Raw genomic sequence first — 15,016 nt, 5'->3', positions numbered from 1 at the left:
ATATATCATAATCAAAATCCAATGTTTTGTGTCACATCAAAGTTGAAAAGAAAATTTAAAATTGGTGATAAAGTGCGAATAAGTAAATATAAAAAAATTTTCGAAAAAGGCTACACTCCCAATTGGACAACTGAAGTTTTTACAATCACAAAAGTATTGAATACAATACCGATAACTTACAAGCTTGCTGACTATCAAGATAACAATGTTGAAGGATGTTTTTATCAAGAAGAACTGAGTCCAGTACGCTATCCAGATATATATATCTTTGTTGAAAAATTTTAAAAACAAAGTTAAAAAGTACTTGTAAGATGGTTAGGTTTCGATTCTGAACATGATACATGAGAGAAAATGAATCAAATTATGAATAATTATATTTACAATGTATATAGGTATAAGAATTTTTAATAAAAATTATAACAAAATAAATTTTTTCAAATGTAATTTATTTATTGAATATTGTGTGTATAGGCTTAGGCCAATTTTCTAATAATACAACTTGATTATTTTCTCCAATACATTGTAATGTTAAAACTCTTCTTTTAATACCATCCTCTAATTCGAGGAACTTTTTTTTATTATAAAAATGATATTCAGCATCATTTTCAGGTAAGAAAACAGTATATTTATTATTTATTTCGACTGATAGTCTTGCACCAGACTTTTTTCCACAGTAACTTTGAATTTTTGTCACAGCATAGTAAACATCTTTTGTCAAATCTTTCAATAATTTACAATTTTTTGAAAGTCGCTTAGTCTTGGTGTTTATCAGTTTTATATTATAATCATTTTTTTTGTCTAGATAATAATAATTATATTTGAAGAAGAAGAGCTCACAAACTTTTTTCTAATTTTTTTCGTTTTATGAGAAAATGAACTCACATTTGTTGTATTTTCCTCCCAAAAAAAGAAGATCCAAGCATCCATCGATCGCTGCTTTCTCGATTTTTGTAAAATAATCATTATTTTTCATAAACTTGGCGATTCTGCTGGGTAGAAAGACATTAAATTCATCATTTAATGTAGCCATAACTCCATTGTATTCATTATGAATCTTCTGTAGAGCTGTTACTTTGTACTCTTTATTAACCTCCAACTCAGACATTTTTTTGACATCCAATTTGCTCTCCATTTTAGCAACATTATTTAATTGTTGTTCCATTTCTATTGAATGCTGTTTTTCTACAAACATTTTAATTTCAAGCAAATAAATATGTATAAAATATAATACTAATTATCAATGTATATTATTAAATTGCTTTCTTACCTTTCCTTACAGTCTTGATATTCGAATGATAAAATTTCAGAAAAACTTCTCGTTTATATAGGGATAAATACAATAGAATAGTAGAAGGAGTACCTATTCAAATGACACGTATTTACAGTCAGCAAATTCTCACGTGCACATTAATTAATATTTATTTTTTATCATAAACAATTAAATACTACGACAGCATTTTATTAGTTTATATTTGAAAATTCCACGTATCAAGAGTCAGCTAATTTTTTTGCAAAGTTGTATTTATATATACATTGGTCGATTTGAAAAAAATAACACGTATGGAGAGTCAGCAATTTTTTTTCGCAAAATTGTATTTTAAAAATATTTATGTATGGGACATGAAACGTGAGAAGTCCTACAAATAACCTTCGATAGCTCAGTTGGTAGAGCACTGGACTGTAATTGCATATTGTTATAAACAATTTAAAAAGTTATCCATTGGTCGTTGGTTCGAACCCGGCTCGAAGGAATGTTTTTTTGTTATTTAATGAGACAGGACATGAGACATGAGACTTGAGCTATGCCCCAGGACATGGGACACGATGAATCGCATGTTAAAATAACAAAATTTAATTTTTCCGGTCAAGTCTGTATTACCGACGCATGACAATTGAGGATTCCACACCATCAAATGACAAATTTCTTTACCATCTCTGCATTATCAACAACTGAGAATTCAAATGACAAATTTCTTTACCATCTCTGTTTTACCGGCCGAGTTGCAGTCCCCTGTCCCCTCGCCGATCTACTATTTTTCGACCTCCCTCTGATCCAGAACGCCTATAGATACACTACTAACGCGAGCGCGTGACAGAGAGTCGACGCGAGCGCGTAACGCTAGAAGGGCCTCGAATTTTTTTGCTACCCTCCGTAAAGAAGTTTCACTTCAAAAAAAAAATTAATTAATCTATAAATTGTAAATAGACATTTTAAATAAAAATTATTAGGTTTTGTCTATCGTGCCAGGCTTTTACAAGAACTGTGTATTGACTCTCGAATATATTCATTTATATAAAAAATTTTGACTGACTCTTTCATGAATCCCCTGTGGTCGACTTGATAGAGCATTGGAGTTCCACGTGAGAGACCTAGGATCGATCCCCCGTTACGCCGTTTATTTTCGTTCATATAATCATCGTTAATTCAAATTGTATCGCGCAAAAAATAATAATGTCAAATAAATAAATTAAAAATAATTGTTTATTTATATTTTTTTATAATTTTTTTTGCAAGCCGGTGTCAAGCCTGGGAACACAAGACTGTGTCGAGCCTGGGAACACAAGCCTGTGTCAAGCCCGATACACTAGTCCGACACCAGCAAATACATCGTGAACATTCCAGACTTGACACAGGCTTGTGTCTCAGGTCCGACACAGGTCCGAGAGCCGGGTAATCAGGCTTGTCCACGGCTTGTGCCCGTCGTCACTTCCTACCTGGGATGGAAAATCTTGGCAAAACTAGATAAAAAACAAAAGTACCACGAATAGTAGAACGGCCAGAATGGACTATAAATCACGTCCCTCACCGCGGGAGTAACACAGGTAAATTCCAAAACTTTCTCCATGAAAAACAGAAAAAAAAGTACATCAGACCTTCACGCTATTTATGAGTAAAATGAAAAAGAAAAAAAAAGTAAAGAAATATAGTTGTACCAATCATATGCTTGTATTATGGTGTACATCTTTTACTTAGCGTTTTGATTTTTTTGCAAAAGCTTCCAGGGAACTATCAAATATTGATAAGCAGTCTGACAGTATAGAGCTTTTAAAATATAATAATTTACGATTCAGCAATACATATACACTTTTACCTAAGTTTTCTAAAATACTAGAAAAAGTAAATAAATAACTCTCAAAATTTATATTTTTATTTGAAAATCTGTTTTTTTTTTAAATTTTGTTTTTGTTATTGTATAGCCATATGCGTCAGGATTGTTTTACTTTAACTACTACTTGTATACATTCATAATTAAAAAAAAAATAATTATATCATTCTGAAATTAAGGTTGATTCTGGAAATCTGAAATCGCAACAGATTTTTTTTTTTTTTATCCTCTGTTTAAATGAAATAATTATCTACATTGTCAATTTTTTTCAATTTTTTTTTGTGTGGTTTTTTTGAGATATTTACTGTCAAAGTTGACAACTTTAACACGCAAGGTATAGGCGGTACCTCATATTTTTATTAATAACTTTTTTAAAACGCAACAGAAAACTTTAAATTTCTATCAATTTGTAGTGTTAGAAAAGACAAATTTTTTGATATAAATATTTAGTATTTCGTCTGTAGCGTTTAAAAAATAAATAACTTCAAAATTCAAAAATTTCGCGAGAAGCGCAGCACACAGACATGAACACAAGCATGACTTCAGTGTACGATGTAATCTTTGCTTGGTAGTGTGTAGCCACGACACACATACTTCTAAAGAACTTGGTTTTTTCACCAGTGGCGCCACAAAAAATTTTAGGACACGGGAATAAAAAATAGCGTTATTGATATACGGGCCCTTCGTGGCATAAATATTGGTTCGGTGATGCGACTGGGAATCAACCTTAAAGTGTAGCGATGTAATATTTATTGAGTGGGTTAAGTTTGCGGTGGTGACGAAATCCTTTTTTCAAACTTGATCATATAATTTACTGTTTCGTTACCGTTGTATTTCTACATATATACATGTAGATGTACACATCAATTTGAAAATATTAATGCCAGACTGGTAACTCTAAAGTAATTATATCACTCCAAAAACTGTAAACACTACTATACATCCGAAAATATATCAGCTAGAATCGTTACTCCAGAGTCATTATATAAATATCGAAAAACAGTTACTGATTAACATTTTCTCAGTTCATAACTAATAAGTATTATTGAAATGATAATCCACGTGCTCAATAGATATTCAGACCTAGGTAAATTCAGTTTCGTGGCCTGTGTACCTTGTAACCGATTTTCTGACCTGCACGGCGAGAACTATCGGCCAAAGTTAGCAACGAGGATTTCTCACCATCCTCCTCAAAATCATGCGGGGCAGCCATGTTGGTTATCTCGAAAGCCAACAACCGTGGGAGTCACAAGAACAAATACGAGAACTCAACTCAGTCTTAGAAATGGTACGATAATTTCTTTCTCATATTATCCTTTAATGATTATTGCAGAATAATAATTATAGATCACAAATCTCAAACAGATTTAGACACTATTTGTGATACTAGCAGAGGTCGAAACCGAGAAATTGAAATACCAAAAGTATCATTATTGCCACTACTTGTCGTTCTAGTTATTGATTGCCAGGTTAATCTAATTGATATGAAACCCATTGAAAGCTGTTTGTGTAGAGAGTATTGACTATCTTAAAGAACATAGCAAGCTGAGAAATTTAAGTGGCTGCTCGAACGTTAGTGATAATAATTTTACTGTATCTAATTAGAGCTAGTCTGTTGCTCTAAATCAATAAACACCGAAAAGAAAAATAAAAAACGAAATAACACTACAACAGCCACCAATGTTATCACTGCCACCATTAGAAAAAACTCCAACATCACTATTAAAAATAATATTACCTCCAACACCAACAATGCGACTACGAGCACCAACACCACTACTTGCTCCAATATTAAGATCATCGAGAGCACTGCCAACAACACCTCCAAGACTACTGACAGCACCAACACGACACGAGGGGCAATATTAACACCACCAAGACAACTGCTAGCACCAACACTATAACCAAAACAACAAGAAATACCAAAACCCCAACGTGAAATCCAACAACACAATGAGGTCGAGATAATAGTTAAAATGTCAATTTTCCTGAAGAGCTTCAACATGAATCCCAATAGTATGGGCAAAATTATGACAGAGATACAATAAATATACTTTTGCAATGTGATCTGAGAAATAAATTTATTTTTTTCAAGTTCATTCAATTATTCTTTTATTTTGTTTTAGATTGTCTCAATTGGTAATCAGATTTACTGCCGAACAAAACATTTTTAAAGTTTAAGGCAAGAGACGATCCGGAAGATCCATAGCACGTCAGATTATAGACACAGTATTCTGACCTGAGGAAATAACTTGACTGAACTCCATGTTAACTAGACAACGATCGCGAATTCTAGTCCGAGATAATTCGGGACCACCAGCACAACATCTGCATATACGTGCTCGTGATACAATCATGAGTGAGATATTACATATCAAGTTAATCTATCATTGAATTCTTTATTTATTTCATGAGTTTATAGTAATCGAATTTAATAATTTATAATTATATTATTATCATTATTATTTATATTGTTATTCAAACATTTATGTATATCTTTAATTGTTCTGGATTGCTATTCTTGGTCCCGTATTGTGGGTTCCGCAATAAAGATTCGCCGATAAAAAATGTTCGTAGCGATAGAAAAACATAAATGCGCTAGTTGTTGCTTTCATGCAAAGCTGCCATAGTGGTATGTTGCAACGTCATGCAAATTATTATTGTTATGAAAGCATTTTACAGCATCGCTTTTCAATTTACTCCAAAATTACTAAAAATTATTGAAAACTAGTTGAGATTAACAAAAATCAAGTGTCAACGAATATAATATAATCTACATTGAAAAGTTTCGAATAATTATTTATGCAAACGTGTTTAAACATGCGTTTTTATTTCTAAATTTATTTATTTTTTTTTTGTACATCAACGTGTAATGTCTTGCGGTGAAACGCCTGAACTTTTTTATTTTATTATTAAAATTTATAAAATCACCGTGCATTTCGGCAACCCTAACTCCATCAAACGCACGACAAGTGTAGTGCGTCAGAGGGATTTATAGGCTCATCTAGTTTCTAGAGCCGGCACTAATGTCAGTTGGCAATACTGCCTATGTTATTAAAAATAATTAATAATAAGTTAATGTAATGAGTGATATCGATAGAATGAGACAGGGACATTCGCACCGGATTTTATATGTAGTCGCAAGCGGCTCTGGTGTTAACATCATAGTCTATGGCACGAAAAAAGAAGGGCGGGGATGTACATAAGATAATATTGCGAACATAAAAATTATTAATGCTAAGGTTACCAATATTGAAACCACCAATGACAAAACAACCAATGACAAATCCACCGATGAAGTAACCACCAATGTTAAAAATTAGTGTATTCTCAAGCAGGTTTTAGCCATGGCATATTTTACCGTCAAAGATGGAGCCACGAAGTGGTAGGGTGTTTTTCGTAGCTTATTTGTTTCTGTACGAATTTAAAAACAGTAGCTAAAAAGCATATAAGAATAAAACAAAAAAGCCACGGAACACACCCTTGTAAAATTATTCAATTAAAATGAAATTTTATTTTTTTTTTTAATATTGATTATTATGACGAAATCAAGAAAAAAATCACCTCCTTTTCGTATTAGTTAGACAATATACTTCCAAGACGAAATTTAAGTTCCCAATTTGGCTTTATAGAACTTCTTCTATTGTTCTCTAGTTAAAATTTTGAATAATAGTCCCCAATTTGGCCTTCTCCATCTTATGTTAAGACAAGAAGGACAAAATGTGAGTTATTTTGTGATTTTTTCTTTATTTTAAAAATTTTTCTAAAATAAAAAAAAAAAATAAAACCTCATTTTGGCCTGAAAAGCCTCATACTGAAAATTTTTGAAGTATTGTTAAATTTAAATTGTGATGTTTTCCAATGTAAAACTTCATCAATTGTACTTATCATACGATGAACAAAATGTGGTAGCTTAATTTTTTTCCATCGTTCATCTTCAAAATTTTTGGCAAAAAACAATGAGTATGGTTCATTTTGATGTTTATTATTAAACCATAATGTGAAAAGTTTTTTTACTGTCCCAGCATCAACAGTATGCATTCTGTCACTTGCGATACCTTTTATATGATGATTTATTATTGATGCCAGAATGCAGTGACCCTTTACGCCTATGTAGGGTAAATATGGTAACGTTCGTTGAGCATATTTAATTGTATTTTTCTTTTGTTCTTAACTTTGGAGATTTAATGTAAGGGTAAACATGAGTATGTGATGTAGGTGTTGAATTATATGTTTCTCCAGGCCATACACATGTTGGGCAACCATGAAGTCCATTATGAGACACTAAATTCCAAAAATTAACTATAGCAGGAACGTCACACTTACCAATCAACAAAATATTTTTTACTAAAAGTCTTGACCCATCATACAAGTTAAGATTAATTCCTCGTTTGAGTTTTTTAAATTGTACACGAGTTTGATAAATAAAATTATCAGTTGTTGGTTTGCCTGTTTCAGACCATAACGCCAACAATAATAAATTTTCACGTTTAGTTCTTTCTTTAAATGACAATTCATTTATAGTTGAATAAATAGGCCACAAACTGATACATGAACTCTGAAAAACAGGGATCCTATCCGTATACCATGTAAAAGAAATATTTTTTTTATCTGCCAAGAGACCCTTGTTAACCAACGATTTATATAAAATTGCATTATGAATATCAGAAATTATGTTTTTATCATAGTCCTTTCAAATCGATGATTTAAATTATCGAAGAAATTTCGTCTTTTATATACTTCTTTTCGCTGACTTTTCAGTGGTAGCTCAATGAAATATGATTTTTCATTTTTTCCCATTTGTGTACATTCAAGGCAAGCATCATCTTTATTCTGAAGAGCTTTTTCACATATCATGCGATAAAAATGTTTAATAATATCATTTTTTACATTCGTTGTCAAGCCAAAAACTTTTTGAAATTTAAATAGACCACTTTTATAATGTTCGTCCAGTATACAATGACAATTAATAGCTCCGATAATAGCTTCTAAACACGTTTGTGTAACATTTTGTTCTATTAAAACGACCACGTTTAAGATATAACAAATAACATCAGCTTTTACATTGAGCACGTGTGAATATATGCTCACATTGCGGATTTTTGTTGAAATAAATAAAAAAAAATGATCATACAGTTGCTGAAGCAACTGTGCCTTCCCTGCGGGGAGAATTTTAATTTCTTCTTTAATATATATCGAAATTCGTGACTACAAATTTATTTCATTCTCTATCGTTACAATGATTATTGTTACAACTAAAATTTATTTAATTTTCATTCATTTTGCTTGTTCCTTCTAATGGGTCATCTCCATGTCCAGAATCGCTTTCTTCTAACCTTTTAAACTCTCCGTTTTTATTCATTTTGTTGTACTATGATTTTAGCCTGTCAATGTTAAATATTTATTACAAAATTGTCGAGTTCGATTGTATTTATTTTATTTACTTTTTTCTCTCGGTTGAATCAGGATTCAACGTTTTAGTTGTTGCTGAAGTCGTCGTTATATTTTTAATTTTTTTATATTCATTTATTTTTAATTCCTTTAATGCTATCACATCACCCTTTTTTCCCTAGAAATTTTCTGCCTCTTCATTCCATAAAGTTAGTTCAATCTAAAATATATTTCCTTTGGTAAATTTATTATCTTTGTTTAGTTTAATCAAACTTTTTTTCATTCAAATTTTATTTTACTTCATAATCACTGTCGTCTACTAATGTTATTGTTCTTCATTTCAATAACCGTCCTGACATTGCATATATAAATTCCACTTATGATTGCGATGATATCTAAATAATGTCATTATTATTATTGAATAGTTTTCTTTTTTTTTTTTTTTTTTTTCGCTAAAATTATTTTGCCTGCAAATGAATTAATTGGTAGATGTACAATTTCTTGTATTTTTTTAATCTCGAAATTAATTTTTGGTATATTTTCATTTTCCTCATCGTCATCGAATTTTATATTAGCTTCTACTGGTATCATTATTTCTTTATTATTATTATTGATGGGTATTGTTCATTAATTTTTCTCACTAATCCTCCAGTGATCGTATATATTTTGTTTAACTTGAATATTTAATAATTTATCATGTTAATAATTTTTTTTAAAATCTTTTTGTTGAAAAATCTTGTTGTTAAATATGATTTTTCCATGATATTCTGCTATACTTTTCTTTTTTGTTTACTCATATTTTCCTAATATTTTCCTATAATTATCGTATTTTTCTTTATATTCAGTGATTTTTCTCTATTTTCATTTATTCGTTTATATATTCTTTATTTTTCTATATTTTTCTTCATTTTCCATATTCATCTTGTTTCGATTAGTTGAGGGACTTAGGAAATGTTCGGGGGGGGGGGGGGCATAATTGATATGTTCCCTTATTTATCGTTTTTTTCTTTATATTCAGTCACTTTTCTATATTTCCGTTTATATTTACCGATTTTTCTTTGATATTTTCCTATATTCTCCTTTATATTTACTGATATTTTCCCATATTTATCGTTTTTTTCTTTATATTCAGTCACTTTCCTATATTCTCTTTTATATTTACTGATATTTTCCCATATTTATCGTTTTTTTCTTTATATTCAGTCACTTTTCTATATTTTCTTTTATATTTACCAAATTTTCTTTGATATTTTCCTATATTCTCCTTTATATTTACTGATATTTTTCCTTATTTATTTTTTTTCTCTTTATATTCACTGAGTTTTCTATATTTTTCTTTATATTTTCCATATATATCGTATTGGTTAAGATTAAGGGACTTAGAAAAATTTTAGGGGGGGTGTCTACCATGGTTGGGGGGGGGGGTCCAGAAGAAAAGCGAAAACAATAGGAAATTAAAATTCCCTAATAATAAATCCTTATATTTCAGCTAACTTCACAATAAAAAAAAAAAAATAGTAACAAAGTAAAAACCTTTCAGCGTGAAGTTAGCTGAAATGAAGTGATTTTTTTAAATAGGATACAAGATTTTAAAATCAATTCATATTCAATAATAATAGTAATATATGATCATATTTATTAATAATTATTATCAATAATGTATACATCATTTAATTTATCGAACGAGTCTTTACGTGTCATACAGCTATTCTTTGTACCGCTCATACGCCTGAACTCATCAACAGTAAAGTCTTCCGCTACAGCAGTACAGCGCTTCGCAGTCTACTCTACTGCTACGGCAGCAAGAACGTTATGTGCCTGCAGCGGGAACTTTTTTTCAGTGTAAGTATATCTTAAGGTGGCCCTTAAAAAGGTCAATGATGAATTTTTATGAGTGCACCCCCGAGAATGGTTCCAAATAAATAAATAAAATCCTGTCGTAATTTCAAAGCCCTATCTTAATGCTAACCCGTGCCACAGATCACTTACTGTTTCCCATTTAATTAACATGGCGATTTTTCTATATTTTAGTAATAATAAGTCTGTAAATATGAAAGAAATAGCATACCATGCCATTTTCTTTATTTTTCTATGGAAAATTCAACTGCATTAACCACTCGTTGAAATTTTTACCGTTGGACCTACTATATGGGTTGACCCAACTCAAAACTCCCTGAATTACATAAAAAAAACTACAATCCGTCTACACTGGATTCTCCTGACAACATTTATAATCTAAAAAATAAAAATAATAGGTAATTTTTTTTGGAATATTATATATGATTCAGACTTATTAACCACTTTTTCAAATACAAAATGGCGGACTGACTATATTGATCTAATTAATTAAAAAAAAATTAAAAACACTGAACTTTGTAAAAAATTTGATTTTATTATTATTCTTTTTATTAACATTGATATTATTATGCTAAAATTCCCTTCTCTCTTTAAAAATAATCTTCTCCAGAACCCATCGAAACAAATTTTCCGTACGAGACAAAAAATCCAACTCTGTATGAAATATATTATTGCATAATTTTTGTGTGATGGTGAATAGGATACAGACCAGCAAATCTCGGTAGTGACTAAAACATCTAAATACGACGTACTGCTTGTGGGATATTAATTCATCTTGACTGATAGATTTTTGAAGTAGAAAATTTATATAGTAAACAAGTCAAGCGAAATGATGCAGATATTTTTCTGGCAAACTGTTTCTAGCGATAAATAAAATAAAAGACATGATCTAAATTCGTTTGCCCGCCAAAATTTCATTGTACTAAGATCTTTTGGAGTTCTTGTAATAATTTTTGGTGGCTAAATGGACATTACTATGTTACATTAGTCGTGAGTTCAATTTATCAAAGGAATTTCCAATTTGAAAAGGTGACTTGCAAGATTTAATTTGATCCGCCAAAATTCGGCTCACAATTCCTAATTAAACAGCATGTAAATAATCAATGAGCAGGCATTTTGGCAAATCGAAATACTTTAAGTTTATTAGACACGATTGACTCCACGAAGCACATTTTTTTTCTATACGCTTGATACATTAATCATTTTAAATTAGAATGAGATCGCTTTATATTAGTAGACTTACATTCATTAAATAATCATTTTTTAACTCAGGTATAAACATAACACATTGAATTGAAAATCAATTAGAAATACCATTATTCGTATTAAGTATTCGCTGAAATAAACTTATTGTGATTATGATTAGGAAAATGGTGCAATAATGTAACAACAACAATTATATTATTGATATTTAATAAAGAGTAAAAGTATATTAATTACAGGTGGAATGTGTGACATCCTCGCTTGAGGTGTCGCCAGATAGTGTGTACTTTGTGTGTGCATGAATGTATATGTGTGTGTACATGGTGTCACCAAGGCAACTGTTTGTATCTGTGTGTGCGTCGTTAAGTTCAATTTCCAACACGCCCCCTCAAACTTGCATTGGTGAGTCCAAATTTACTGATGCAATTGTTATGAGCTGGCCCTGCCAGTCCTTTAGTCATCACATCTGCCATTAACTCTTCAGATTTGATGTATTTCAAGTTTACTAATTTCTTCTCCACTGCTTCTCTTACCAGGTGATAACGTATATCAATGTGCTTGGTTTTAGCATGATGTATTGGATTATATGCTAAAGCATGAGCACCTTGATTATCATTTGATAAATTCACTGTGTTGTAAACGTTGTCATTTGTAATTTCTTTGACCAACCTTGATAAATACATTGCTTCTTTTGTGGTTTGTGACAAAGCCACATATTCTGCTTCTGTTGACGAACTAGCTACCATTTTTTGCTTTTTAGTTTGCCAACTTATTGCACAATCTGATAACAAAAATATATATCCTGTATATGATTTTCTGTCTTGAAGACATTGACCCCAGTCAGCATCCACAAATCCCTCAAGTGATTTGTTTCCCTTTATATACTTTAAACCAACATCTCTGGTTCCTTGTAGGTATCTTAATATTCTTTTAGCTGCTGACCAGTGTTGTGCATTGTTATTATTATTAAATTGACTCAAGAAGTTTACAGCAAACATAATATCTGGTCTGGTACCCACTGCCAGATACATAAGACTTCCAATTAATTCTTGATACTTATGTCCTTCATGTAACACTTGATTTTCTTGCAATTTATTATCATCAAATTGTAGGTTTCTTTCAATTGGTGTTTTAACAGGTTTACAATTTTCCATGTTAAATCTTTTCAACATGTCACTTATATACTTGGTTTGTGTTATTGTCATTACATCATTGTCTTGTTTTATTTCAAGACCAAGACAATAACTTGCTTTACCCAAATCTTTGATCTCAAAGCAATTTTTCAACTTCATTTTAATTTCATGTGTCCAACTTTCATCTGTGGATGATATCAATATATCATCTACATATACCACTACTAATAATAATTGTTTATTTCTCTTTGACATATATAAACAGCTGTCATACTTTGACTGTACCATATTCAAGCTTGTTAACACACTATTTAACTTTTTGTACCATTGTCTACTGGCTTGTTTCAATCCATACAAAGCCTTGTTCAAGTGACATACTTGGTTACCATTTTTCAACTTGTTCAACATTTGTTTTGCTTGATGTGAACAATTATTATTTTCTTGTACAATCATTTTTAATGATTCATGTATATATTTTCTTCTAAATTAGCATTTAAAAACGCTGTATTCACGTCTATTTGGTGTACCTTCATGTCAAATTGTACTGACAGTGACAAGAACACTCTTACTGTGCTCAGCCTCACTACTGGTGCAAATGTATTGTTATAATCCAACCCTGGTTGTGAATAACCTTTAATTACAAGACGTGCTTTTCTTTTATTTATTTTACCTGACTCATCATATTTATTTTTTAATATTATTCTACTACCAATAACCTCTCTGTCATTTGGTCTAGTTACAATATTCCAGGTTTTATTGTTGAGCATTGCCTCAAATTCTTCTTTTATGGCAATCTTCCACTCATTTGTATCATCACCATTTAGTGCATCTTCAACTCGTACTTCACCAATACATGCTGACTCTTCTTCATAGTTTAACGTCTTTTGATGTTGAACATTTTGATATACTTTACGTGGTCTACCACGTCCACCAGTTCTAATTGGACGTCCTTTGCCTCTTGGTGTTACATTATCTTGTTCAAGATCTAAATTTATTATTTTGTTCATCTTTTCTTGATGCTTATTTACATTTTGATTACTTTTACTTATTGAAGCAGGACTGAATCCTTTAAAACCATCATTTATACTGGTATTATTATCATAATTTTGTATCATGTTTTCTTCATGTTCATTATCTTCATTGTTTATAAACTCATTTTCTGACAACAAATGTTCTTCATTAATAATTTTTATATTGTTATTATCAACATCATCATCAAGTATAATAACATCTCTACTTATTTTTAATTTGTTTTCATTTGTTAACCAAACACGATATGCTTTAGTTTCACTTGTTCCTGTTGTCATCTTGTCATCATCGTATCCAAGAAAAATACATTCTTTTGTTCTTTCAGCCATTTTATCCTTGTTTGGATCTTTATTCAAACAATGACCTTTTGATCCAAATATTTTTAAATGTTTAATACATGGTACTTTACCATTCCACAATTTATAAGGTATTTCTCCATTGATGCTTTTTGATGGACACCTGTTTCTTAAATAATTGGCAGTAGCTATTGCTTCAGCCCAAAAGTGTCCCTTTAAATTTGCTTGTAATAGCATGCACCTTGCCATATCATATAATGTTCTGTTTTTTCTTTCTGCAATACCATTTTGCTGTGGTGTATGTGCCACAGTTAATCTTCTAATAATTCCAGCATCGGATAAAAACTTATCAAATTCATTGTTTAAATATTCTGTTCCCCTGTCACATTGTAATTGTTTAATCTTCATGTTTGTTTGTGTTTCCACCATGTTTTTATATTCTTTGAATGCATTTAAAGCTTGATTCTTGTGCTTTAAAAATTTTACAGTACACATTCGAGAAAAATCATCGATAAACGTAATCACAAACCTCATACCACCTTTGGAGGGTACCCTGTAAGGTCCAGCCGAGTCTGTATGTATAATTCCAAGTAACTTTGTTTTTCTTTGTGACTTCTTTGGGAATGACTTTTGACAACATTTTCCTTTAATACAAATTTCACATTGTGGTGTTTCAATGTCATTAAAATTTATATTTAATTGTTTCAACAACAATCTTAAATCTTTATAATTAACATGACCAAGTTTTTGGTGCCACAACAACAAACTTTTATTTTTATTTTCACTTGACAAGTTTGCTTTTTCAATTTCTTCACTAACAAAGTATAAACCATTTTCTTTTCTTGCAACAACAACAACCTTATTATCTTTATCCAATATTTTTGCTTTATCTTTATCAAACAATATTGTAAAACCATCATCTGTAATTTTTTCAACTGATAATAACTGTGTTCTAAGGTTAGGTACCAATAGTGTATTATCCAATCTCACTATTCTGTTT

The 15,016-nt window shown here is 30.7% G+C and overlaps 1 protein-coding gene across 1 annotated transcript; it reads right to left on the bottom strand.

Moving 5' to 3' along the window:
* Positions 1–445: 445 nt before the first annotated feature.
* On the bottom strand, positions 446–1,384 carry LOC122850856. Its single transcript, XM_044149915.1, has 2 exons — positions 883–1,384; positions 446–798 (listed from the first exon to the last, which is right to left on the bottom strand). Exons 1-2 carry the CDS (start codon positions 1,190–1,192, stop codon positions 446–448), a joined length of 663 nt encoding a protein of 220 aa, XP_044005850.1. The 5' UTR covers positions 1,193–1,384.
* Positions 1,385–15,016: the final 13,632 nt, after the last annotated feature.

Source organism: Aphidius gifuensis, linkage group LG3, assembly GCF_014905175.1.
Source record: "Aphidius gifuensis isolate YNYX2018 linkage group LG3, ASM1490517v1, whole genome shotgun sequence".
NCBI classification, from domain to species: Eukaryota; Metazoa; Arthropoda; class Insecta; order Hymenoptera; family Braconidae; genus Aphidius; species Aphidius gifuensis.
Note: the sequence above shows the minus strand (reverse complement) of the source record. Positions and strands in the feature narration are given on the sequence as shown.

Bases quoted from the DNA above. Each gene is read 5' to 3' on its own strand.
- LOC122850856 (XM_044149915.1), bottom strand. From the start codon at position 1,192: ATGTTTGTAGAAAAACAGCATTCAATAGAAATGGAACAACAATTAAAT. The intron at 799-882 runs GTGAGTTCATTT...ATTATTATCTAG, and splicing joins GGGAGGAAAATACAACAAAT to ACAAAAAAAATGATTATAAT.